Below are 15,062 nucleotides of genomic sequence, written 5' to 3'. Positions count from 1 at the left end.
AGTCCCAAATAGATAGACTTGTTCTAAACTGAGAGGTGGACCTTGAAAAAACTGAAGAAACTGATATCTCCAGATGGCCAAACTTTCCTTGAACTGCCTGGACCTTGAAAGGCAGAAGTAACTGGAACGTCCAGATATCCGACTTGTCCTTGATTTGTCAGATAACTGTCGCATTTTTGGCTATAAAAGATGTATGCATTTGTTGCTTGGAGAGCAGAACACGAGACGCATGATTGCTGAGTGTCTGTTCCATTTGAGCTCATTGAATAATAAAGTTCTGTCAAACACTTAAACATCGGACTTCGAGAAATTTCTTCCACAGGGGACTGAGTGGGAAACTGGGGAACCCAGAGAAAACCCCATGATGATAAGATAAGAACAGGGTGGAGACTCAGACCCTGAGGTGGGAGGCAACAGTATTAACCACGGTGCCAACATGTCACCCATAATGCAACACAACATCAAAGCTTACATTAACCATCCTGCTACACTCTCATTTGCTCTCGCTATTTCAGTGGTTGTTTGGTTGTGGGACAAACACAAATTAGATGATTCCAATTCAGTTTTAAGAAGAAAACGTTATGTTTGGAAAATATATAAAATGCATGACATTTTAATTAGCAAAATTGATAAAGTTATCATAGGATTCTATCCACCGCAGTTCTCTCCAACCCCAGTATATCAGAGTTGTGATGCTTGTAGACACGAGGCTGCAGGCCGAGTTACAAAGATAATCACAGCCGTAATATATTACACTACAACCACACTACCTCCAGTATGTTATTGCTTTTATACAACAGTTCATCAAGTAGCATTTGTAAGTTAAAACTAATGAGCCACAACAGGTAATATTTGACTTGATTATTTATTTAAACATTTACAGTCTTCCGCAAAAAAAAAAATAGTTCCCACCAGCAAACTGTTCACTGTTGCCAAGCAACAAAAACACTCAGTCCCATCTACTTTGCAAAATATAATAATTCACAAAATATATTATTTTACTATTGAAATGGGGCTCCTGTTAGCAACTTAGATAACTGAAGGCATTCATTTTTATGGTTCCAAATGTGTAAGCCCACATGTGTAATTCACAACTATCCAACACATTCTGTACAACATGCCTGTAGTTAAATGTTATTTTTATGTGGTGGAGGGATCACTAGGCAGCTTTGGCTTGTGGACTGAAGAAGGAGAGACAGAACGTTTGTCCCAGTGAGTGGCTGAATGTAGGTAGGTGCCATTCCACTGATGGCTCTGAAAGCAGACACCAAGGACTTACAAAAACCTACAGGGGGCCAATGAACATGAGATGAATTCAGCTGCTGCAATATCAGATGTGCTGCTGCACTTTGAATCACCTGCAGTTTTTTCTCACTGCACAAGGTGGCAGCCCTGTTAGTAAATGCTTACAATACTTACTGTAATGATGATATGCAAAGTTCCTGGACTAAGAGCTTCAATTTCTGATAAATAAGGCCTGATCTTCATAATGATATACAAAGTAAATTTATAAAAGTGGGAAATTTCTGTCACACAACCGTGTCTTCATGGACCTTGCTACTGCTCAGCCTAGTTGACCATCCTCGAACTAAGCCCACGGTTGTCCTCCCTGCCCAGCCTCCTGTGTCCTGCTCCCCGTCTAGTGTTAAAAACCCCAAAGTCCCATAGTCTCCAGTCCGGTCCTGCACCTTCCCAATTTCGTGTCCCTCTGCTCGCTCCCATGCCTTTCTGCTAAGTTCCTTCTGTATCTCAAGTCCATCAGATCCCTTCATCTGCCTAGCTCCTTTCCTCCTCCTTGGCTTCCCTTACCTCCTGGTCATATCCCCTTTATTCTTCCTGTTGGGCATGTCATCTGTGGTCCATGTACCCTGAGCACCCAAGTTCAGTTCTCTGTGATGCTTCTGGTTCTTGTTCTCCTTTGGTTTGATGCCCTGCAGCAGTCTGTAGTCCATGGGTTCTCTTGGTTTCCATGTGTAGTGTTGTCCCTCACTGGTTTTCGTTTTTTTTTTTTTTGTTTTTCTGTCCTGGAGGTGTCCTCGCTTACCAGGTAATTGCACCTTTGGTGGGGGTCCTGTCAGTGCCCTGTTTGTTAAGTTAGTTCCCCTCATGGCAAGCAGATGTTGCTGGTCATCCCAGTTTCTTCTCCTTCTTCTTGTCTGTAATGACCCACAACTGCCCCTTGTTAGCCCCCATTATCCCTGTATATACAGCATGTACCTGTCATTGCCCTGTTGTTGCTGTGGGCTATTTCCGGTGTTTTTAGTATTCTGCTCTTTGATTGGGCCCCACCTGTCTTAATGTTTGTCTTTTTAGTTGCATTTTTAGTGTTACTTTACTTTTGGTTATAGTTTAGTTCTTGTTCTTACTTATTTTGACCCCTGGTGCTCTGTCTGTTTTCTCGATTTCCCTTTCTGTTCTGTATTGTTTAATAAAACCTGTTTGTGAGCTAATTTGTGGATTGTCCATCCTTCATCATGCTCTGTTATAACAGATAACGTTCTCCTGTACTCAGTTCTCAGTGGCCCTGCTCTGGTACTTTACATGGTCTGCCAGTATCTTGGCTGAGTTTCCGTTGTTCCCAATTGCCTTCACTTTACAATAATACCACTTACAGTTGACTGTGAAATATCTAGCAGGGAAGAAATTTCACAAACTGACCTATTGCAAAGGTGGCATCATATGACAGTAACAGAACGACTCATTGTTTCACCGATGTTTGTAAACCTGTCTGTGGTAATTGGTTTGCATAAGACACCTGACTTCAGTGACTGGGCTGTGGTCCAATACTTTTGTCCATATGTTGTAGCTAAAACAGAAACAAATGCATTAAAAGCAGGTGTATGGATTTAATTTTGTGCCAAAAGCCTTAATTACAATTTTGAAAAGTGCAACAAATTATTAAGTATCATTATGAAAATATACATTGCAAATATCAAAATATAGAATAACATATTTTTTTCCTTCATCTCTTTTATGTTTTGCTTCCAGCTGACCAAGAGATGTGTAAGGTGTACACCCTTTTCTAAGACACGCGCACCCGTTAAAAAGTAGCAAAAGCTTTTCAGAATTTTGATTAATACTTTAGGCACAGAATTACCTCCATACAGGTGTGTCTAGACTTTTGACTAGTACTGTATATGCATCACTTGCACTTCAGGCAAATCTGCTGCTCGGAATAGTTTTACATGCCACAGCATTGATATGCACATGACTTCTGTGTTAAAAATATCTACATTCTTATTTGTTTGTTTAAAAAAGATGTAACAAGTTGTCTGTATATGTGGGATTGTTCATTTACATGAAGGATAAAGAGGAAGAGAGGAGAGGCACAGAATCCACGTTGCTTGAGGTCTAGTGTAAAGTTTCCACAGTCAGTGATGGTTTGAGGTGCCATGTCATCTGCTGGTCTTGGTCCACTGTGTTTTCTGAGGTCCAAGGTCAATGCAGCTGTATACCAGGACATTTTAGAGCACTTCATGCTTCCTGCTGCTGACCAACTTTATGGAGATGCAGATTTCATTTTCCAACAGGACTTGGCACCTGCCCACAGTGCCAAAGCTTCCAGTACCTGGTTTAAGGACCATGGTATCCCTGTTCTTGCCCAGCAAACTCGCCTGAGTATTTCACTTAACACCAAGTCTGAATTGGCCATTCAATAGAATCCAACTTCAGAGATCCAGAGCTTCGCCATTCATAACTCTGCTGCAAGAACCAATGAAATTGTACAGGATAATTATGTCACATATATTGGAAAATAGAAATTCTATCTGATTTCAGATCTCCACATGAAAAGCCAATTGAATTATGTATTTATATCATATTAATATATCTATCGTGGTTTGATCATGGTTTGAAGTTGTTATTGTAAGGTTACGTGTAACTAATTGTAAGGTTAGTTAAGGATTAGGGTTAGGATCCGTAAAAATCCTGTATTTTTCATTGCTTCTTAGGTATGGTTCTTTACTTTTGATAGTAACATTAACTAGTTTAAAAAAATATTGTTAAATTGCATTTCTGTTGGAAGAAAAATTGTATGTTTAACAAAATACTTCTGGCAACTTTTCTTCTGACAGCAAACTTTCCATTTTAGATTGAATTTTCTACCAGTGTCGTTATTTGATATATGCTCTGCACAGGGCAGGAGGGTGTGGAACATGGATGGATAACCTGCAGCCTGTAAATAAACCTTCTGTAAACCAAAAGCTCTGCTGAGAAGAAGAACCTCACTGGTGCCTGAAACATTAATAAAACATCTCAGCCAGATCTAAACACCTGGTCTTCTGCAAGAAAGCCCTGCAGTTTATAATTAATATGAGGTAGGTGTTAGAAAATGTGTTTGTCCATAATATTTATTTATTTATTTATTTTTAATTAATACATTTATCACTGGAATAGAGAGAAAATAAGGTCCTTTTGTGTTTTGTATTTTTATTTCTTGACTTGTCAGTATAAAATAAGACAGAACAGCAGTGTAGAATTAGCTTTTCTTGTTACAATACATTAAACAAAAAGTGTTTTAATTCTTCCTTAATCTATAGTCCTTTCAGTTACTCATTAACTTTTAGTTAATCAAGCATGCAAATATTTCCCCACCTCCTGAAAGAACCAGAAAGCAAAACAAATATGCATATTCTGTGTTACAGTACATACAAGTTCTGTGTACGTCCAGAGGGATTCCAGAACATTCTGTTCATTTAAGTAGATACTGTCACTGTCAGAGGCACAGAGAATCATTTTAACAAGGACAGAAAAGCAGAAACCCTTCAGACTCACAGAGACCAGGTAACGGCCTTTATTGACATTTTTAACCATCATCTTTTAAGCCTTTTTTAAAATACATTGTAATTTTACTAAAAATATTCTGAGGAATATGAAGATCTTAGATTATTATTTATTTTACACATATACACATAGTATTATATTTCAAGAATAATACAAAATAACTTACTGTTAAAACATTTTTATCAGCATATATGGATTTTTTTAAGGCAAGTTTGCAAAAAACATCTTTATCAACAAATATGGATTTTTTTTACAAGTTTGCAAAAAATCCTTTGTTACTCAAAATGTTATTCACTCAAAAGAACACTATATTATATTATATTTATGTGTATTTTATATTCATTGTTTTTCATTATACATGTAGCCAAACATTATTTGCACACTGTGGAAAAAATGGACAAAAATGGAAATGAAATTGAGGATATTGAAGAACAAACTTTAAACACTGTCTAAAATGTTACAATTATGTGTGATACATAAAGAAACAAGAAAAACTTTTATTTAAAACATATTCTGGAATTGTTTTCAAATGATGTAATTTACTGCCTTCAAATAATTATTTGTACACCTGGCCAATCATAAACGGAAACGACTGCCAACGACTGCGTGAAGTCAAACGCATCCATAGACAAATACAGCAATCGCATCCATAGACAAATACAGCAATCGCAGGCACAGACAGAGAAACAGGAGGGAAGGAGAAGCGCGCGACAAAATGAGTGACTGCAGGAAACGGAGTAAAATTTGGATACATTTCAATTACATTGATAATAAAAAGGCAGAGTGTAGAGCTTGCAAGGTTAAAATCTCATATCGAACAGGCTCTACAAATAACCTGCATCGGCACATGAGAACTGTATGTCCATCAGTGCAGTGGGAAGAAAAAAGACAAGCAAGTGAACCTGTCATGCCCAGCTCGTCCGCTCCTCGTGTGTACCACGCCCCCTGATTACCCACGTGTATTTCCCTGATCGTCTCCAGCTTTGTCTAGTTACTTTGATTAGTCCTGTGTATTTAAGTTCTGGTCTCCCCGGTTTCCCTTGTCCGTCATTGATGTTACCTGATGTTTGTAAGCGTGAGTTGTTTCCCGGTCCCCGTCTTCCCAATTAAACTCCCGTTTTGCCCCGTATACTGCATTCCTGCTTGCCTGCTCACCCAGCAATCGCGAGCGTTTTCGTGACAGAACCTGCTACTAATTACAGTTTGTCTTCTGCAACTGTTGAAAGTGCCAGTTTGTCAATGTCTACACCGTCATCCAGTACAGCACCACAACCACCTAGACCTACAACCTAGAGCTCTGTGAGACAGTTTGTGCAAAAAGCTATGACTCCAGTAAAGCAGAACACAATTGGCTAAAATGATTGCACATGATTTCCAACCATAGTAATTCATTTCACTAATAATTTTACATTATTTTTGGTAATAAATTCATTTAGGCACCAAAAAAATCTGAAGAGCCACTTGGGAGCCATAAGAGCCGGAATTCCCAACACTAGAGCCTACTGATTGCTTAACTTGGTAAAATAGCAGTTAGCGTAACAGTATAGAAAATAAAAGGCCAGGTTAAGAATAAAAAGAGCGTTGGAGGAGGATGCAGCCAAATGTGCCGAAATCACAGAGATTTTATCAAAAGAACGAAAAGAACTGGTAACAGGTAAATGTAGTTAACCTGTTGCAAAATATTAAACCAATTCAAATATTAGCATACTTCTATAGCTTATCATGGCGAATCAATGTCTGCGCAAATGTAATTTTAAGGGAAAAAATGTATTTAAAGAAGTGAAACACAGATCTGAGCATGTAGTTAAATGACCATTTAACCATTTTGTAGTTTCTGACCAGTGGGCACTAACTAGATCACTTTGCCGTCGTGGCTGCAGCAGAGTGGATGTAAAAGGAGGATTAATATGGTCAGCAAGTTTCATCATCACCACCCATTATTTTCTTTGTAGAAGTTCACATTACTGTAAATATGGCTGGAAAGCCCTGCCTTAAAATGTACATGTGCCATATTTCCTATAATACAGAGAATGAAATTAAGGTCAGTGCATCCAGATCAGAGGGCAGGAGGCATTACAGAGACACGTGGCGGCTGGCAGGAAGGAGCCAGAGAAGCTGCTTTGTGAATACTGTACTTACTGGGACTTTACAGGCATAAATGTAATGACAGGCATGGGGTGGCCAGAACAGCCATTCAGTTATGATTCATAAAGCCCAGGAGTAGATAATCAAAGGACTGGGGGCTGCCACTCAAATCTGTATGTTTATATTACTTTAAAAATGGGTGTAAGCAATACCAGACAGACATCCTTTCTGACTGTGGGTCTGTCAGTTGAGGATGTACACACAGCATGTGAGACTGTATGTCTGTGTCTGAGTGCCTGACAGACTCTTATGATCCCATCTCTGTGAACGAAAAAGAACAAATTAGGTTTTCAGATTTTAATGGTAAACTTGTAGATTTTCACATCTGCATTTCTTTTAAACTGCAAAAATATTTTGAGACCTGTTGGATTTTATTATTGTACAATGGGAAATGAAAGGAAATCCATACAAACATACCTATGCATAGTGTGTGTGTGTGTGTGTGGGGGGGGGGTCTATGTGTGGATTAGGTTTAAAATCCTGTTTCTTGATGTTGTGGGGACCACTTTTCAGATCCCCACACAGATCTGTGAATGCAGTCAAAAAAGTCTTATATTTTGTTTGTGTCAGAGTTTGCGGGTCTCGACGGGCAGGTTGGCAGGAAGGAGGCAGGGAATGACGAAGCGGGGAGGTGAAAAGCGGGGAAAACTGGGGATTTATTAAGGGAAGGAAGACCACGGGCAGAAAGGGACATCACTGACAATACCTAACATCAATGACGGAAGAAAGGCAAAGCAAGACGTGGACTGAAATAGACAAGACTGGGCGAAAATAATAGGACACAGCTGGGCAAGATCGGGGAAGTACACGTGGATAATCAGGGGGCGTGGCACACATGGGGATTGTACGAGCCGGGCATGACAGTTTGGTTACTTGTGGTTAAGGTTAGGGCTGGGTAGGGGTTAGGGTCATCATCCTCTGATTAGCGTTTTCCCAATAGAAATCAATGAAGATTCCCCACGAAGGTATGATTATAAACCTGTGTATGCATGTGCTGAAATGTATGTTACATGATCAGTACCATAATCAATGTTTTCTGCAGCCCGTTGGATCAGCATGATGCGTTCTGATGTGTTTCTTCTGTTGAAACTCCTACTGATTTCAGGTCAGTTTCTTTCATATTGCACTAAAATTATAAAAAGGGCCCCACAAATTTACGTATTGAGCAAATCTGCCAAAATTCAATCATATTATATGGATCGTTCTTTGATGTTTGCAGGACCCTTGTGTTACACTTGTAATACATGCAAGAGACACAACAACTAAATTTACATTTAGATTCATACAAACTAATTATTTACAGTATGTATGACTTTGATAATAATGTATATCCATCAGCCTGTCAGTTCAAAGATAGACTTACAAAAGCCTTTCCTCATCTTGTCAGATCAGGTTTATATTTTTCTATTTGTGATCATGTGTATTTGTGTCTCTCTGCCTGTGTGACTTTCTTGCAGAGTTTCACAGCCACTGTTCATGCCTTTCACATCAGTACCATTTTGTAAACATAAACCTGACCTGGACTGACGCCCAGGCTTACTGCAGACAGAACTACACTGACTTGGCTACCATTGGCAATATGGAGGAAATGAAAAGACTGACTGAGTCTGTTGGCTCTGATTATACTGGAAATGCTTGGATAGGACTGAAGAATGGAACATCATGGAGATGGCAGTGGTCCTCAGGAGAAGAAGACACAGGGTACACCAACTGGGATACGGGTGCAACGTACAACCAGAATAATGGCAATTACTGTGCTGGGATGCGAGACGACGGCAGTTGGAATAATATTAATTGTTCATATCGGGGTGCGACGGGGTATTTCATCTGTTATACTGGTGAGTAACATTAGCCAGTTCTTTTTGATAGATAGAATATGCCTTTGAATAAACCAGATGGGCTCCCCCTCTGAGTCTGATTCCTCCTAAGGTTTTCCTTGCCTCTGTCGCCTATGGCTTACTCACTGGGGGCTTTGGGTGGGGATGCTGTGAAGCACTTTGAGACAATGTAATGTTGTGAAAACGCACTTTACAAATAAAACTGAATAAAACTGAACTGCATACAGGAGCAAATAAGTACAGTGCATGCAGTGCAAAACAGACAAGATGCAAAGATGTTTCACCATGCACACAAGTAAATGTAGTGCAAATGAAATAAAAAGTACACAAGACATAAATAGTATCCTTAAAAAACTGAGAATTATGGAGTATTAATGAAATAAATGTTAGGAAAAAGTAATAATAATGCTGTTATCAGAGCTGTCCAGGGGTGGTAGCCTGACTGACTTGTATGCCTCCCTCTGGCATATAACAAGTCCAGCGTCCTGGATCCCCTGGTGGTCCAGCCCACAGACTGATGAAAGCTGGTGAGGCTGGAGGAGAGTGAAACCTGGTTGAAATAACCAGAAATGGCAATATAATCAGTGTGGTGGTCAGTGGTTAGTTTGCTAACCACAGAATATATTTTATCTGTGGCTACTGCAGCATCTGCCAATGGTGGCACGTATAAGAGCAAAACAACGGCATGTAGAAACTCCCCTGGCATGTAATATGACCACAGTCCCACAGTGAGAAGCTCCATGTTCGAGTCACAAACCTGTGCTTTTATTGTAACGTGTTCAGGGCTGCCACCATTTCTCATTTAGAAAAACAGCGATTCCACCTCCTCTCTTCTTACCGCTTTTGTTCCTATCAGCAGAAATGATGTTATAGTCACCTATTAGGACTATGGAGTACAGAGTGCTGGTTCTCAGCCAGGTTTTCGTGAAGCACATGAGGCTGCAGTATTTGTAGAACTCATAGCAACTGGTCAGCGCTGAGAACCAGTTTGTCTTGTCAGTGACCTTATGTTGCCCATGATAGATGGAGGGGAGGTTTGTACCTTCTGCCTCTACAGCTGAGCTCCAGCTTTCTTACCCTGATGGTGTCACACCAGCTCTGCCAGCAGTTTGACCAGCATCACTGGCTTCAGTGAGAACGGGGGGTGCAGGTCCAGCAGACCATGATGCGTATATGTGAAAGCTGCCATCTGTGATTGAAATAAGCCTGCTGATGGTTATAGAAGCAGGAAAACATTCCTGTTCCATGGCATGGTAGTCACAGGTTTACGTAAAAAGATGGAAAAAAAACAAACTTACATTAGTAAGAAAATGTAGAAAACAAAGAACCATATGGGTGCTGTAGCAGGCAGCCACTCAAGGCACTGCATACAGATTATGTCATACAGATTATGGCATAGAGATTATGGCATAGAAATTATGTCATAGAGATTATGGCATACAGATCATGGCATAGAGATTATGTCATAGAAATTATGGCATAGAGATTATGGCATACAGATCATGGCATAGAGATTATGCAATAGAGATTATGGTATAGAGATTATGGCAAAGGTTTTTCAATGGTTTTGCTCTGCAGATTTCCCCACAAGGCAGCAAAACAAATCAATGCAGAATCACATATTGATTTTAGGGGAATAAAAGAAACATCAACCAGGAGTGTCACATGACTAACTATAATTTATTGATGCCAAAACTACCCCCCCCCCCCCCATTTTAGAATCAGGGAAAATCATAGTTGATGTATATTTAATTGGGTGAATATTGTGCCATCATAAGAACCGATATTCTTATATGAATTGCTAGGTTTTAAATTAAAAACATTAATCATTAATCATTTCAATTGAAATGTCAGAGTGAGCTTTGTTCAGCAAAGGTTGGTGAGTAACTCAGTGGGTTAGGACAATGTACCTGTGATCAGAAGGTCACTGTTTCAGCTCCCAGAATGACTGTCAGAATGATTTCACCACTGGGGTCCTGAACAAGGCCCTTGATCTCCAATTAATCCAGGGACTGTCTGATCCTGCTCTTTCAAAACATGTATGTAACTCTGGATAAAATCGTCTGTTAAATAGGTTAAATGTAAATGACTTCTGGATTACTATTGTTTCTTATGCTGTTTACATCAAATCCACAGCTCCCACCTATGAAGATGGAATAAATGCTACCTGGAACTTCACCTGGATTAACCAACAAATGAATTGGTCTAGTGCTCAGAGCTACTGCAGACAGAGTTACACAGACCTGGTCACTGTGAGGAATCAAGAAGATAATAACTTGATACATAAGATGGCTCCAAGTAAAACTTGGCTGTGGATTGGCCTGTTCCGGGACACATGGGGATGGTCAGACCTGTCAAACTCCTCATTCCGTAACTGGAAAATTGGCCAAAATGATTATGTGAATAACACATGTGCTTTAGCTCAGGTCACCTGGCCTGGGACATGGGATGTGACACCATGTGCTGAAAAGCATCCATTCATATGCTATGATGGTGAGTGATGTAACTTTTCTGAGAGGAGTGAGCAATTCTCACATTTATCTAACAATATTAATTTATATTACTTTAAATATATACCATACCTAAAGTTATATTTCATATTATAAGTATACGTAACACTATACAGTTACGTCAGAAAGTTATTTTTTCTTCACTGTTTTGTGAATTTCACTTCCTCTACCCTTCTGGTAATAAATTCCTTTCTCCAAGTTTCCAAATGTCACATGACTTTCTCCTGAACCGACTTTCTGACAATCATCTTACCTTCTGCTTTAGATTGCCTGATTTTGGTAAACAGAACCATGACCTGGAATGTATCCCTGAATTACTGCAGAACACACTATTTTGACTTGGCTTCTGTCCACAATGAGGAGATCCAGTACTGGGTCAGTAGGAGAGCTGAGAAGGCCTCCACTGATCATGTCTGGCTGGGGCTGCACTTCTCCTGCTACCTGAACTTCTGGTTCTGGGTCAGTGCAGAAAATGTCAGCTACCAGAACTGGGCCCCAAACAACATATCCAAGAGTAACTTGTGTGGAACCACAGGGGCAGTACAATCTAAAGACCCACATTACTGGGTCAGCCTGCCTGAGACTAAGGAGCTCAACTTCATCTGCTCCAAATATCCAGGTAAGACTGATTCACGAACACAGTACCTGCAGAATAAGTACATGTACAACTACAGAGTTACATCAGAATCTCGTTTTGTCTTCTCTTTGCTTTGCTTGTGCATTTCACTCCCTCTACCCTCTCATAACAAACTAATTTTTCCAATTTCCAAATTTTCCAAATGTGACTGCATCTTGTTTGTTAATGATGTGGCATATAGAGTGATTTCCAAATAATAATAATGCACATCTTTCCACATGTAGGAATCTAATATGTTTTCTAAAATCTATTTGGGAGGTGAAACTTTATCCATTCATCCTTTTTCTACACATTGTTCTATGCTGGTGTACAGGGGTACGAAGCCGAGCCTGAAGGCTCTGAGTGCCTGCGAGGTATAAACCCAAATCAGGGTGTAACAGATCATGGTACATGTGATATGTGTTATACAGAGTGATTTGATTACATTTATATTTAAAGAACTACTAAGTGTTTTTTTTAATAAGTGATAACAGAAGAGAGTGAGGACAAAGAATACAGGAAATGTTCTTCTTTCTACATTTTAAGTAAAAAAGCTTAGATGTCTCTAAATGAATGAGCAAGTGTATGTGCATGGTTTCACTTTTTGAAAATAATTGATACAGTACATTTTGCTAATGATTAATGTTTAAATGAATATTTAAAAATGACTGTTTGTAATTTGATTGCAAATTTGTATGGAACTGGATGTGACCAAGTGTGCTGACTTCTTCTGTAGTTCTTACAGGAAAGAGAACAGTGGTGAGACTGACTATCAGTACTGATGGAGACATAAAGGATCCTGCATTCAGCAGCCATCTGTTAACACAGGTCAGTTCAGTTCTCTTGTGGAGCTACACAGAGAAAGACACAAATTGCCAACGGATGCTCAAGGAAATATTCCGTTGTGTTATTATCTAGCTAAAGGCAAAACTGATCAGCACAGGCATGTCAGAAGAAACCAAACTATACTGGAGGACTCAACCTGATGGCCAAATCTTCCATCTAAAGGACTAAAGAGCATAAATGACAAGATAACGGGTTTGCAACATCTAGTTATTGAAGTTGTAAGTAAATACATCTTCAGTATTGTTGTAATTATTATTCCACTGTGAGTACTTTGTGTAACATAGTGTAACATACAATATAAAATTGTATTACATACATTTAGCAGATGCCTTTATCAAAAGAGTCATACAGCAAAGTGGGAATTCATACAGCTTCTGTCTACATTATGTAATAAGCAACTGTTACGCTCCAGTCTATGGTTGGAGCCTAACAAAGTGAAAGGGAAGGAGGAATTGGGAAGGACAAGACAACCAGGGATAGGAGAAGGGAACACGGGACACAAAGGGAGTCTTTTCATAGTTTTTAATAGTTTTTCACAGACACTGTACAAACACTAGGTGTATCGAACGTCAGGAGTGACAAAGGCTAAAGAAACAAACAAAAACACATCTACCGAATACAACCCCAAGCTAAGCTAATCCTAAGTGAACACAAAAAGGGGAAAACGAAACAACAATGCCTAAGCCTAACTCTCTAACCAAACAAACAGCAATCCCACGTTTACGAATAAACAAAAAGGCAGACAATCCTAGTGAAGGTATCCAGAGGGGAGATCAAAGAGGTGTAGTCGAAGTACAGGCGAAAGTTCAAAAACCATGCAAGAAGTCAAAACCAGGGCAAAGGTACAAAAAGGGATGAGGAGAGAATCAAAAACCAGGAACAAAACAGTCATACACGAGCAATCATACAAAGGTAAAGCGAACGAAGAGCGAGCTAACAGGTGAGAAGCGAGCAGCCCGGAGAGCCTGTAGGGCATCCTCCAGAACTTATGGCACGTAACACTTACAGTACGGCACATACCCGAAACTTACGGCACGTATCTCCCTTATAGCACGTAACACAATCGGTTTATAGGAGAGGTAACAGAATGGTTTATCTGTGTGTTTTCCCTTTTCAGGTGTCCGTGAATGTGGAATAAATTAATCCTCAGTGTGTCTGGAATCGCAGAGGGATCTGAGGAGCAGAGCAGCCCAATATGCATTAATTTGCACATAACGCAAAGAAATGTTTGCTTTCTACTGAATTCATGATAATACAAGTGATTTTCTATCTTTCTGCGTCTGCATAAGATAAACCTTCATATGTGCTGATCCAGAAACATAATTAATAACTGCATTTTAAGCCTCACAGTGCTCAATGCTTTCCTTGGTGTGTTTCAGTTTAATGGATAATAATCATTTAGAGGTAAAATATTTTCTGTAGCCTCATGATTCCAGGGTTTTGGGTTTTAACTCTCTGCCTGTATTTGTTCTGTATTTGTGAAGCTTGAATGTTCTCCTGCCATTTGCATGGGTCTCCTTTGGATACACAAGTTACCCTCCACAACTGCTGATAATAACATTTAATAACATACAGCAAATTACAAATTATTGCATAGGTGTGTTGAGTGTTGTGTTCCTACTACATGTATTTAACCTTAATGAGGAGTCAATAAAAAGTCTTATGTACTATGGGCTCATTAATGTAGCAGGTTGTAAAATTCATAATGACTGTATAAATGATTACATTCTTACACCAATAGCAATAAATGCCATGGACACACACAATAACACAAACCATCCATCCCAGAAGCATTGTGGGAATAACCCAGGCCGAGGCACCACCCCTCACAGGACACACACACCATTCATATCTATGGGAAATTTTGGCAGCTCAAATTCATCTAAGCATGTTTGGGGACTATGGTGAAGACTCAGTCCCTGAGGTGGGAGGCAACCGTATTAACCATGGTACCATTGTGCTACCCATAATGCAACACAACACCAAAGCACACATTAAGCATCCTGCTACACTCTCACTTGCTCTCGTTATTTTAGTGGTTGTTTGGTTGTGGGACAAACACAAATTAGATGATTCCAACTACAATTTAAAAAGAAAACTTGTTTGGAAAATATATAAAATGCATGACATTATAATTATCAAAATTGATAAAATTATAATAGGATTCTATCCACCGCAAAAATGATTATATTAAAGTGATAAGCAAATAAATAACAATGGACATATTTAAGTAATAACATATGAGAAGGAGTGCGGTTGTACTCCAGTATATCAGAGCTGTGATGCTCGTAGACACGAGGTTGCAGGCTGAGTTACAAAGATAAT

At 39.4% G+C, this 15,062-nt stretch overlaps 3 protein-coding genes across 6 annotated transcripts in view; all 3 read left to right on the top strand.

Moving 5' to 3' along the window:
- The window catches only part of LOC125704512 (macrophage mannose receptor 1-like), a 90,452-nt gene extending 75,895 nt beyond the window's left edge, over positions 1–14,557 (top strand). Inside the window, exon 5 of one of the 3 annotated variants that reach the window (XM_048970135.1) lies at positions 13,855–14,557. Coding sequence is in view for 2 of the 3 variants with exons in the window: in XM_048970134.1 (XP_048826091.1) it covers positions 11,895–12,109 (215 nt within the window). In the remaining variant the exon portion in view is untranslated. Of the gene's footprint in view, positions 1–11,894; positions 12,365–12,809; positions 13,834–13,854 lie in introns of those variants that run through there. The other 2 variants (XM_048970136.1, XM_048970134.1) reach the window with 2 other exon arrangements.
- LOC125704503 (macrophage mannose receptor 1-like) overlaps positions 1–15,062 on the top strand; it is a 138,905-nt gene that overhangs the window by 58,371 nt on the left and 65,472 nt on the right. The gene's annotated exons all lie outside the window — the stretch shown is intronic.
- The window catches only part of LOC125704509 (macrophage mannose receptor 1-like), a 151,077-nt gene that overhangs the window by 114,560 nt on the left and 21,455 nt on the right, over positions 1–15,062 (top strand). The window lies entirely within an intron of this gene.

This window comes from Brienomyrus brachyistius, chromosome 12 (genome assembly GCF_023856365.1).
Source record: "Brienomyrus brachyistius isolate T26 chromosome 12, BBRACH_0.4, whole genome shotgun sequence".
In the NCBI taxonomy this organism is placed as follows: Eukaryota; Metazoa; Chordata; class Actinopteri; order Osteoglossiformes; family Mormyridae; genus Brienomyrus; species Brienomyrus brachyistius.
Note: the sequence above shows the minus strand (reverse complement) of the source record. Positions and strands in the feature narration are given on the sequence as shown.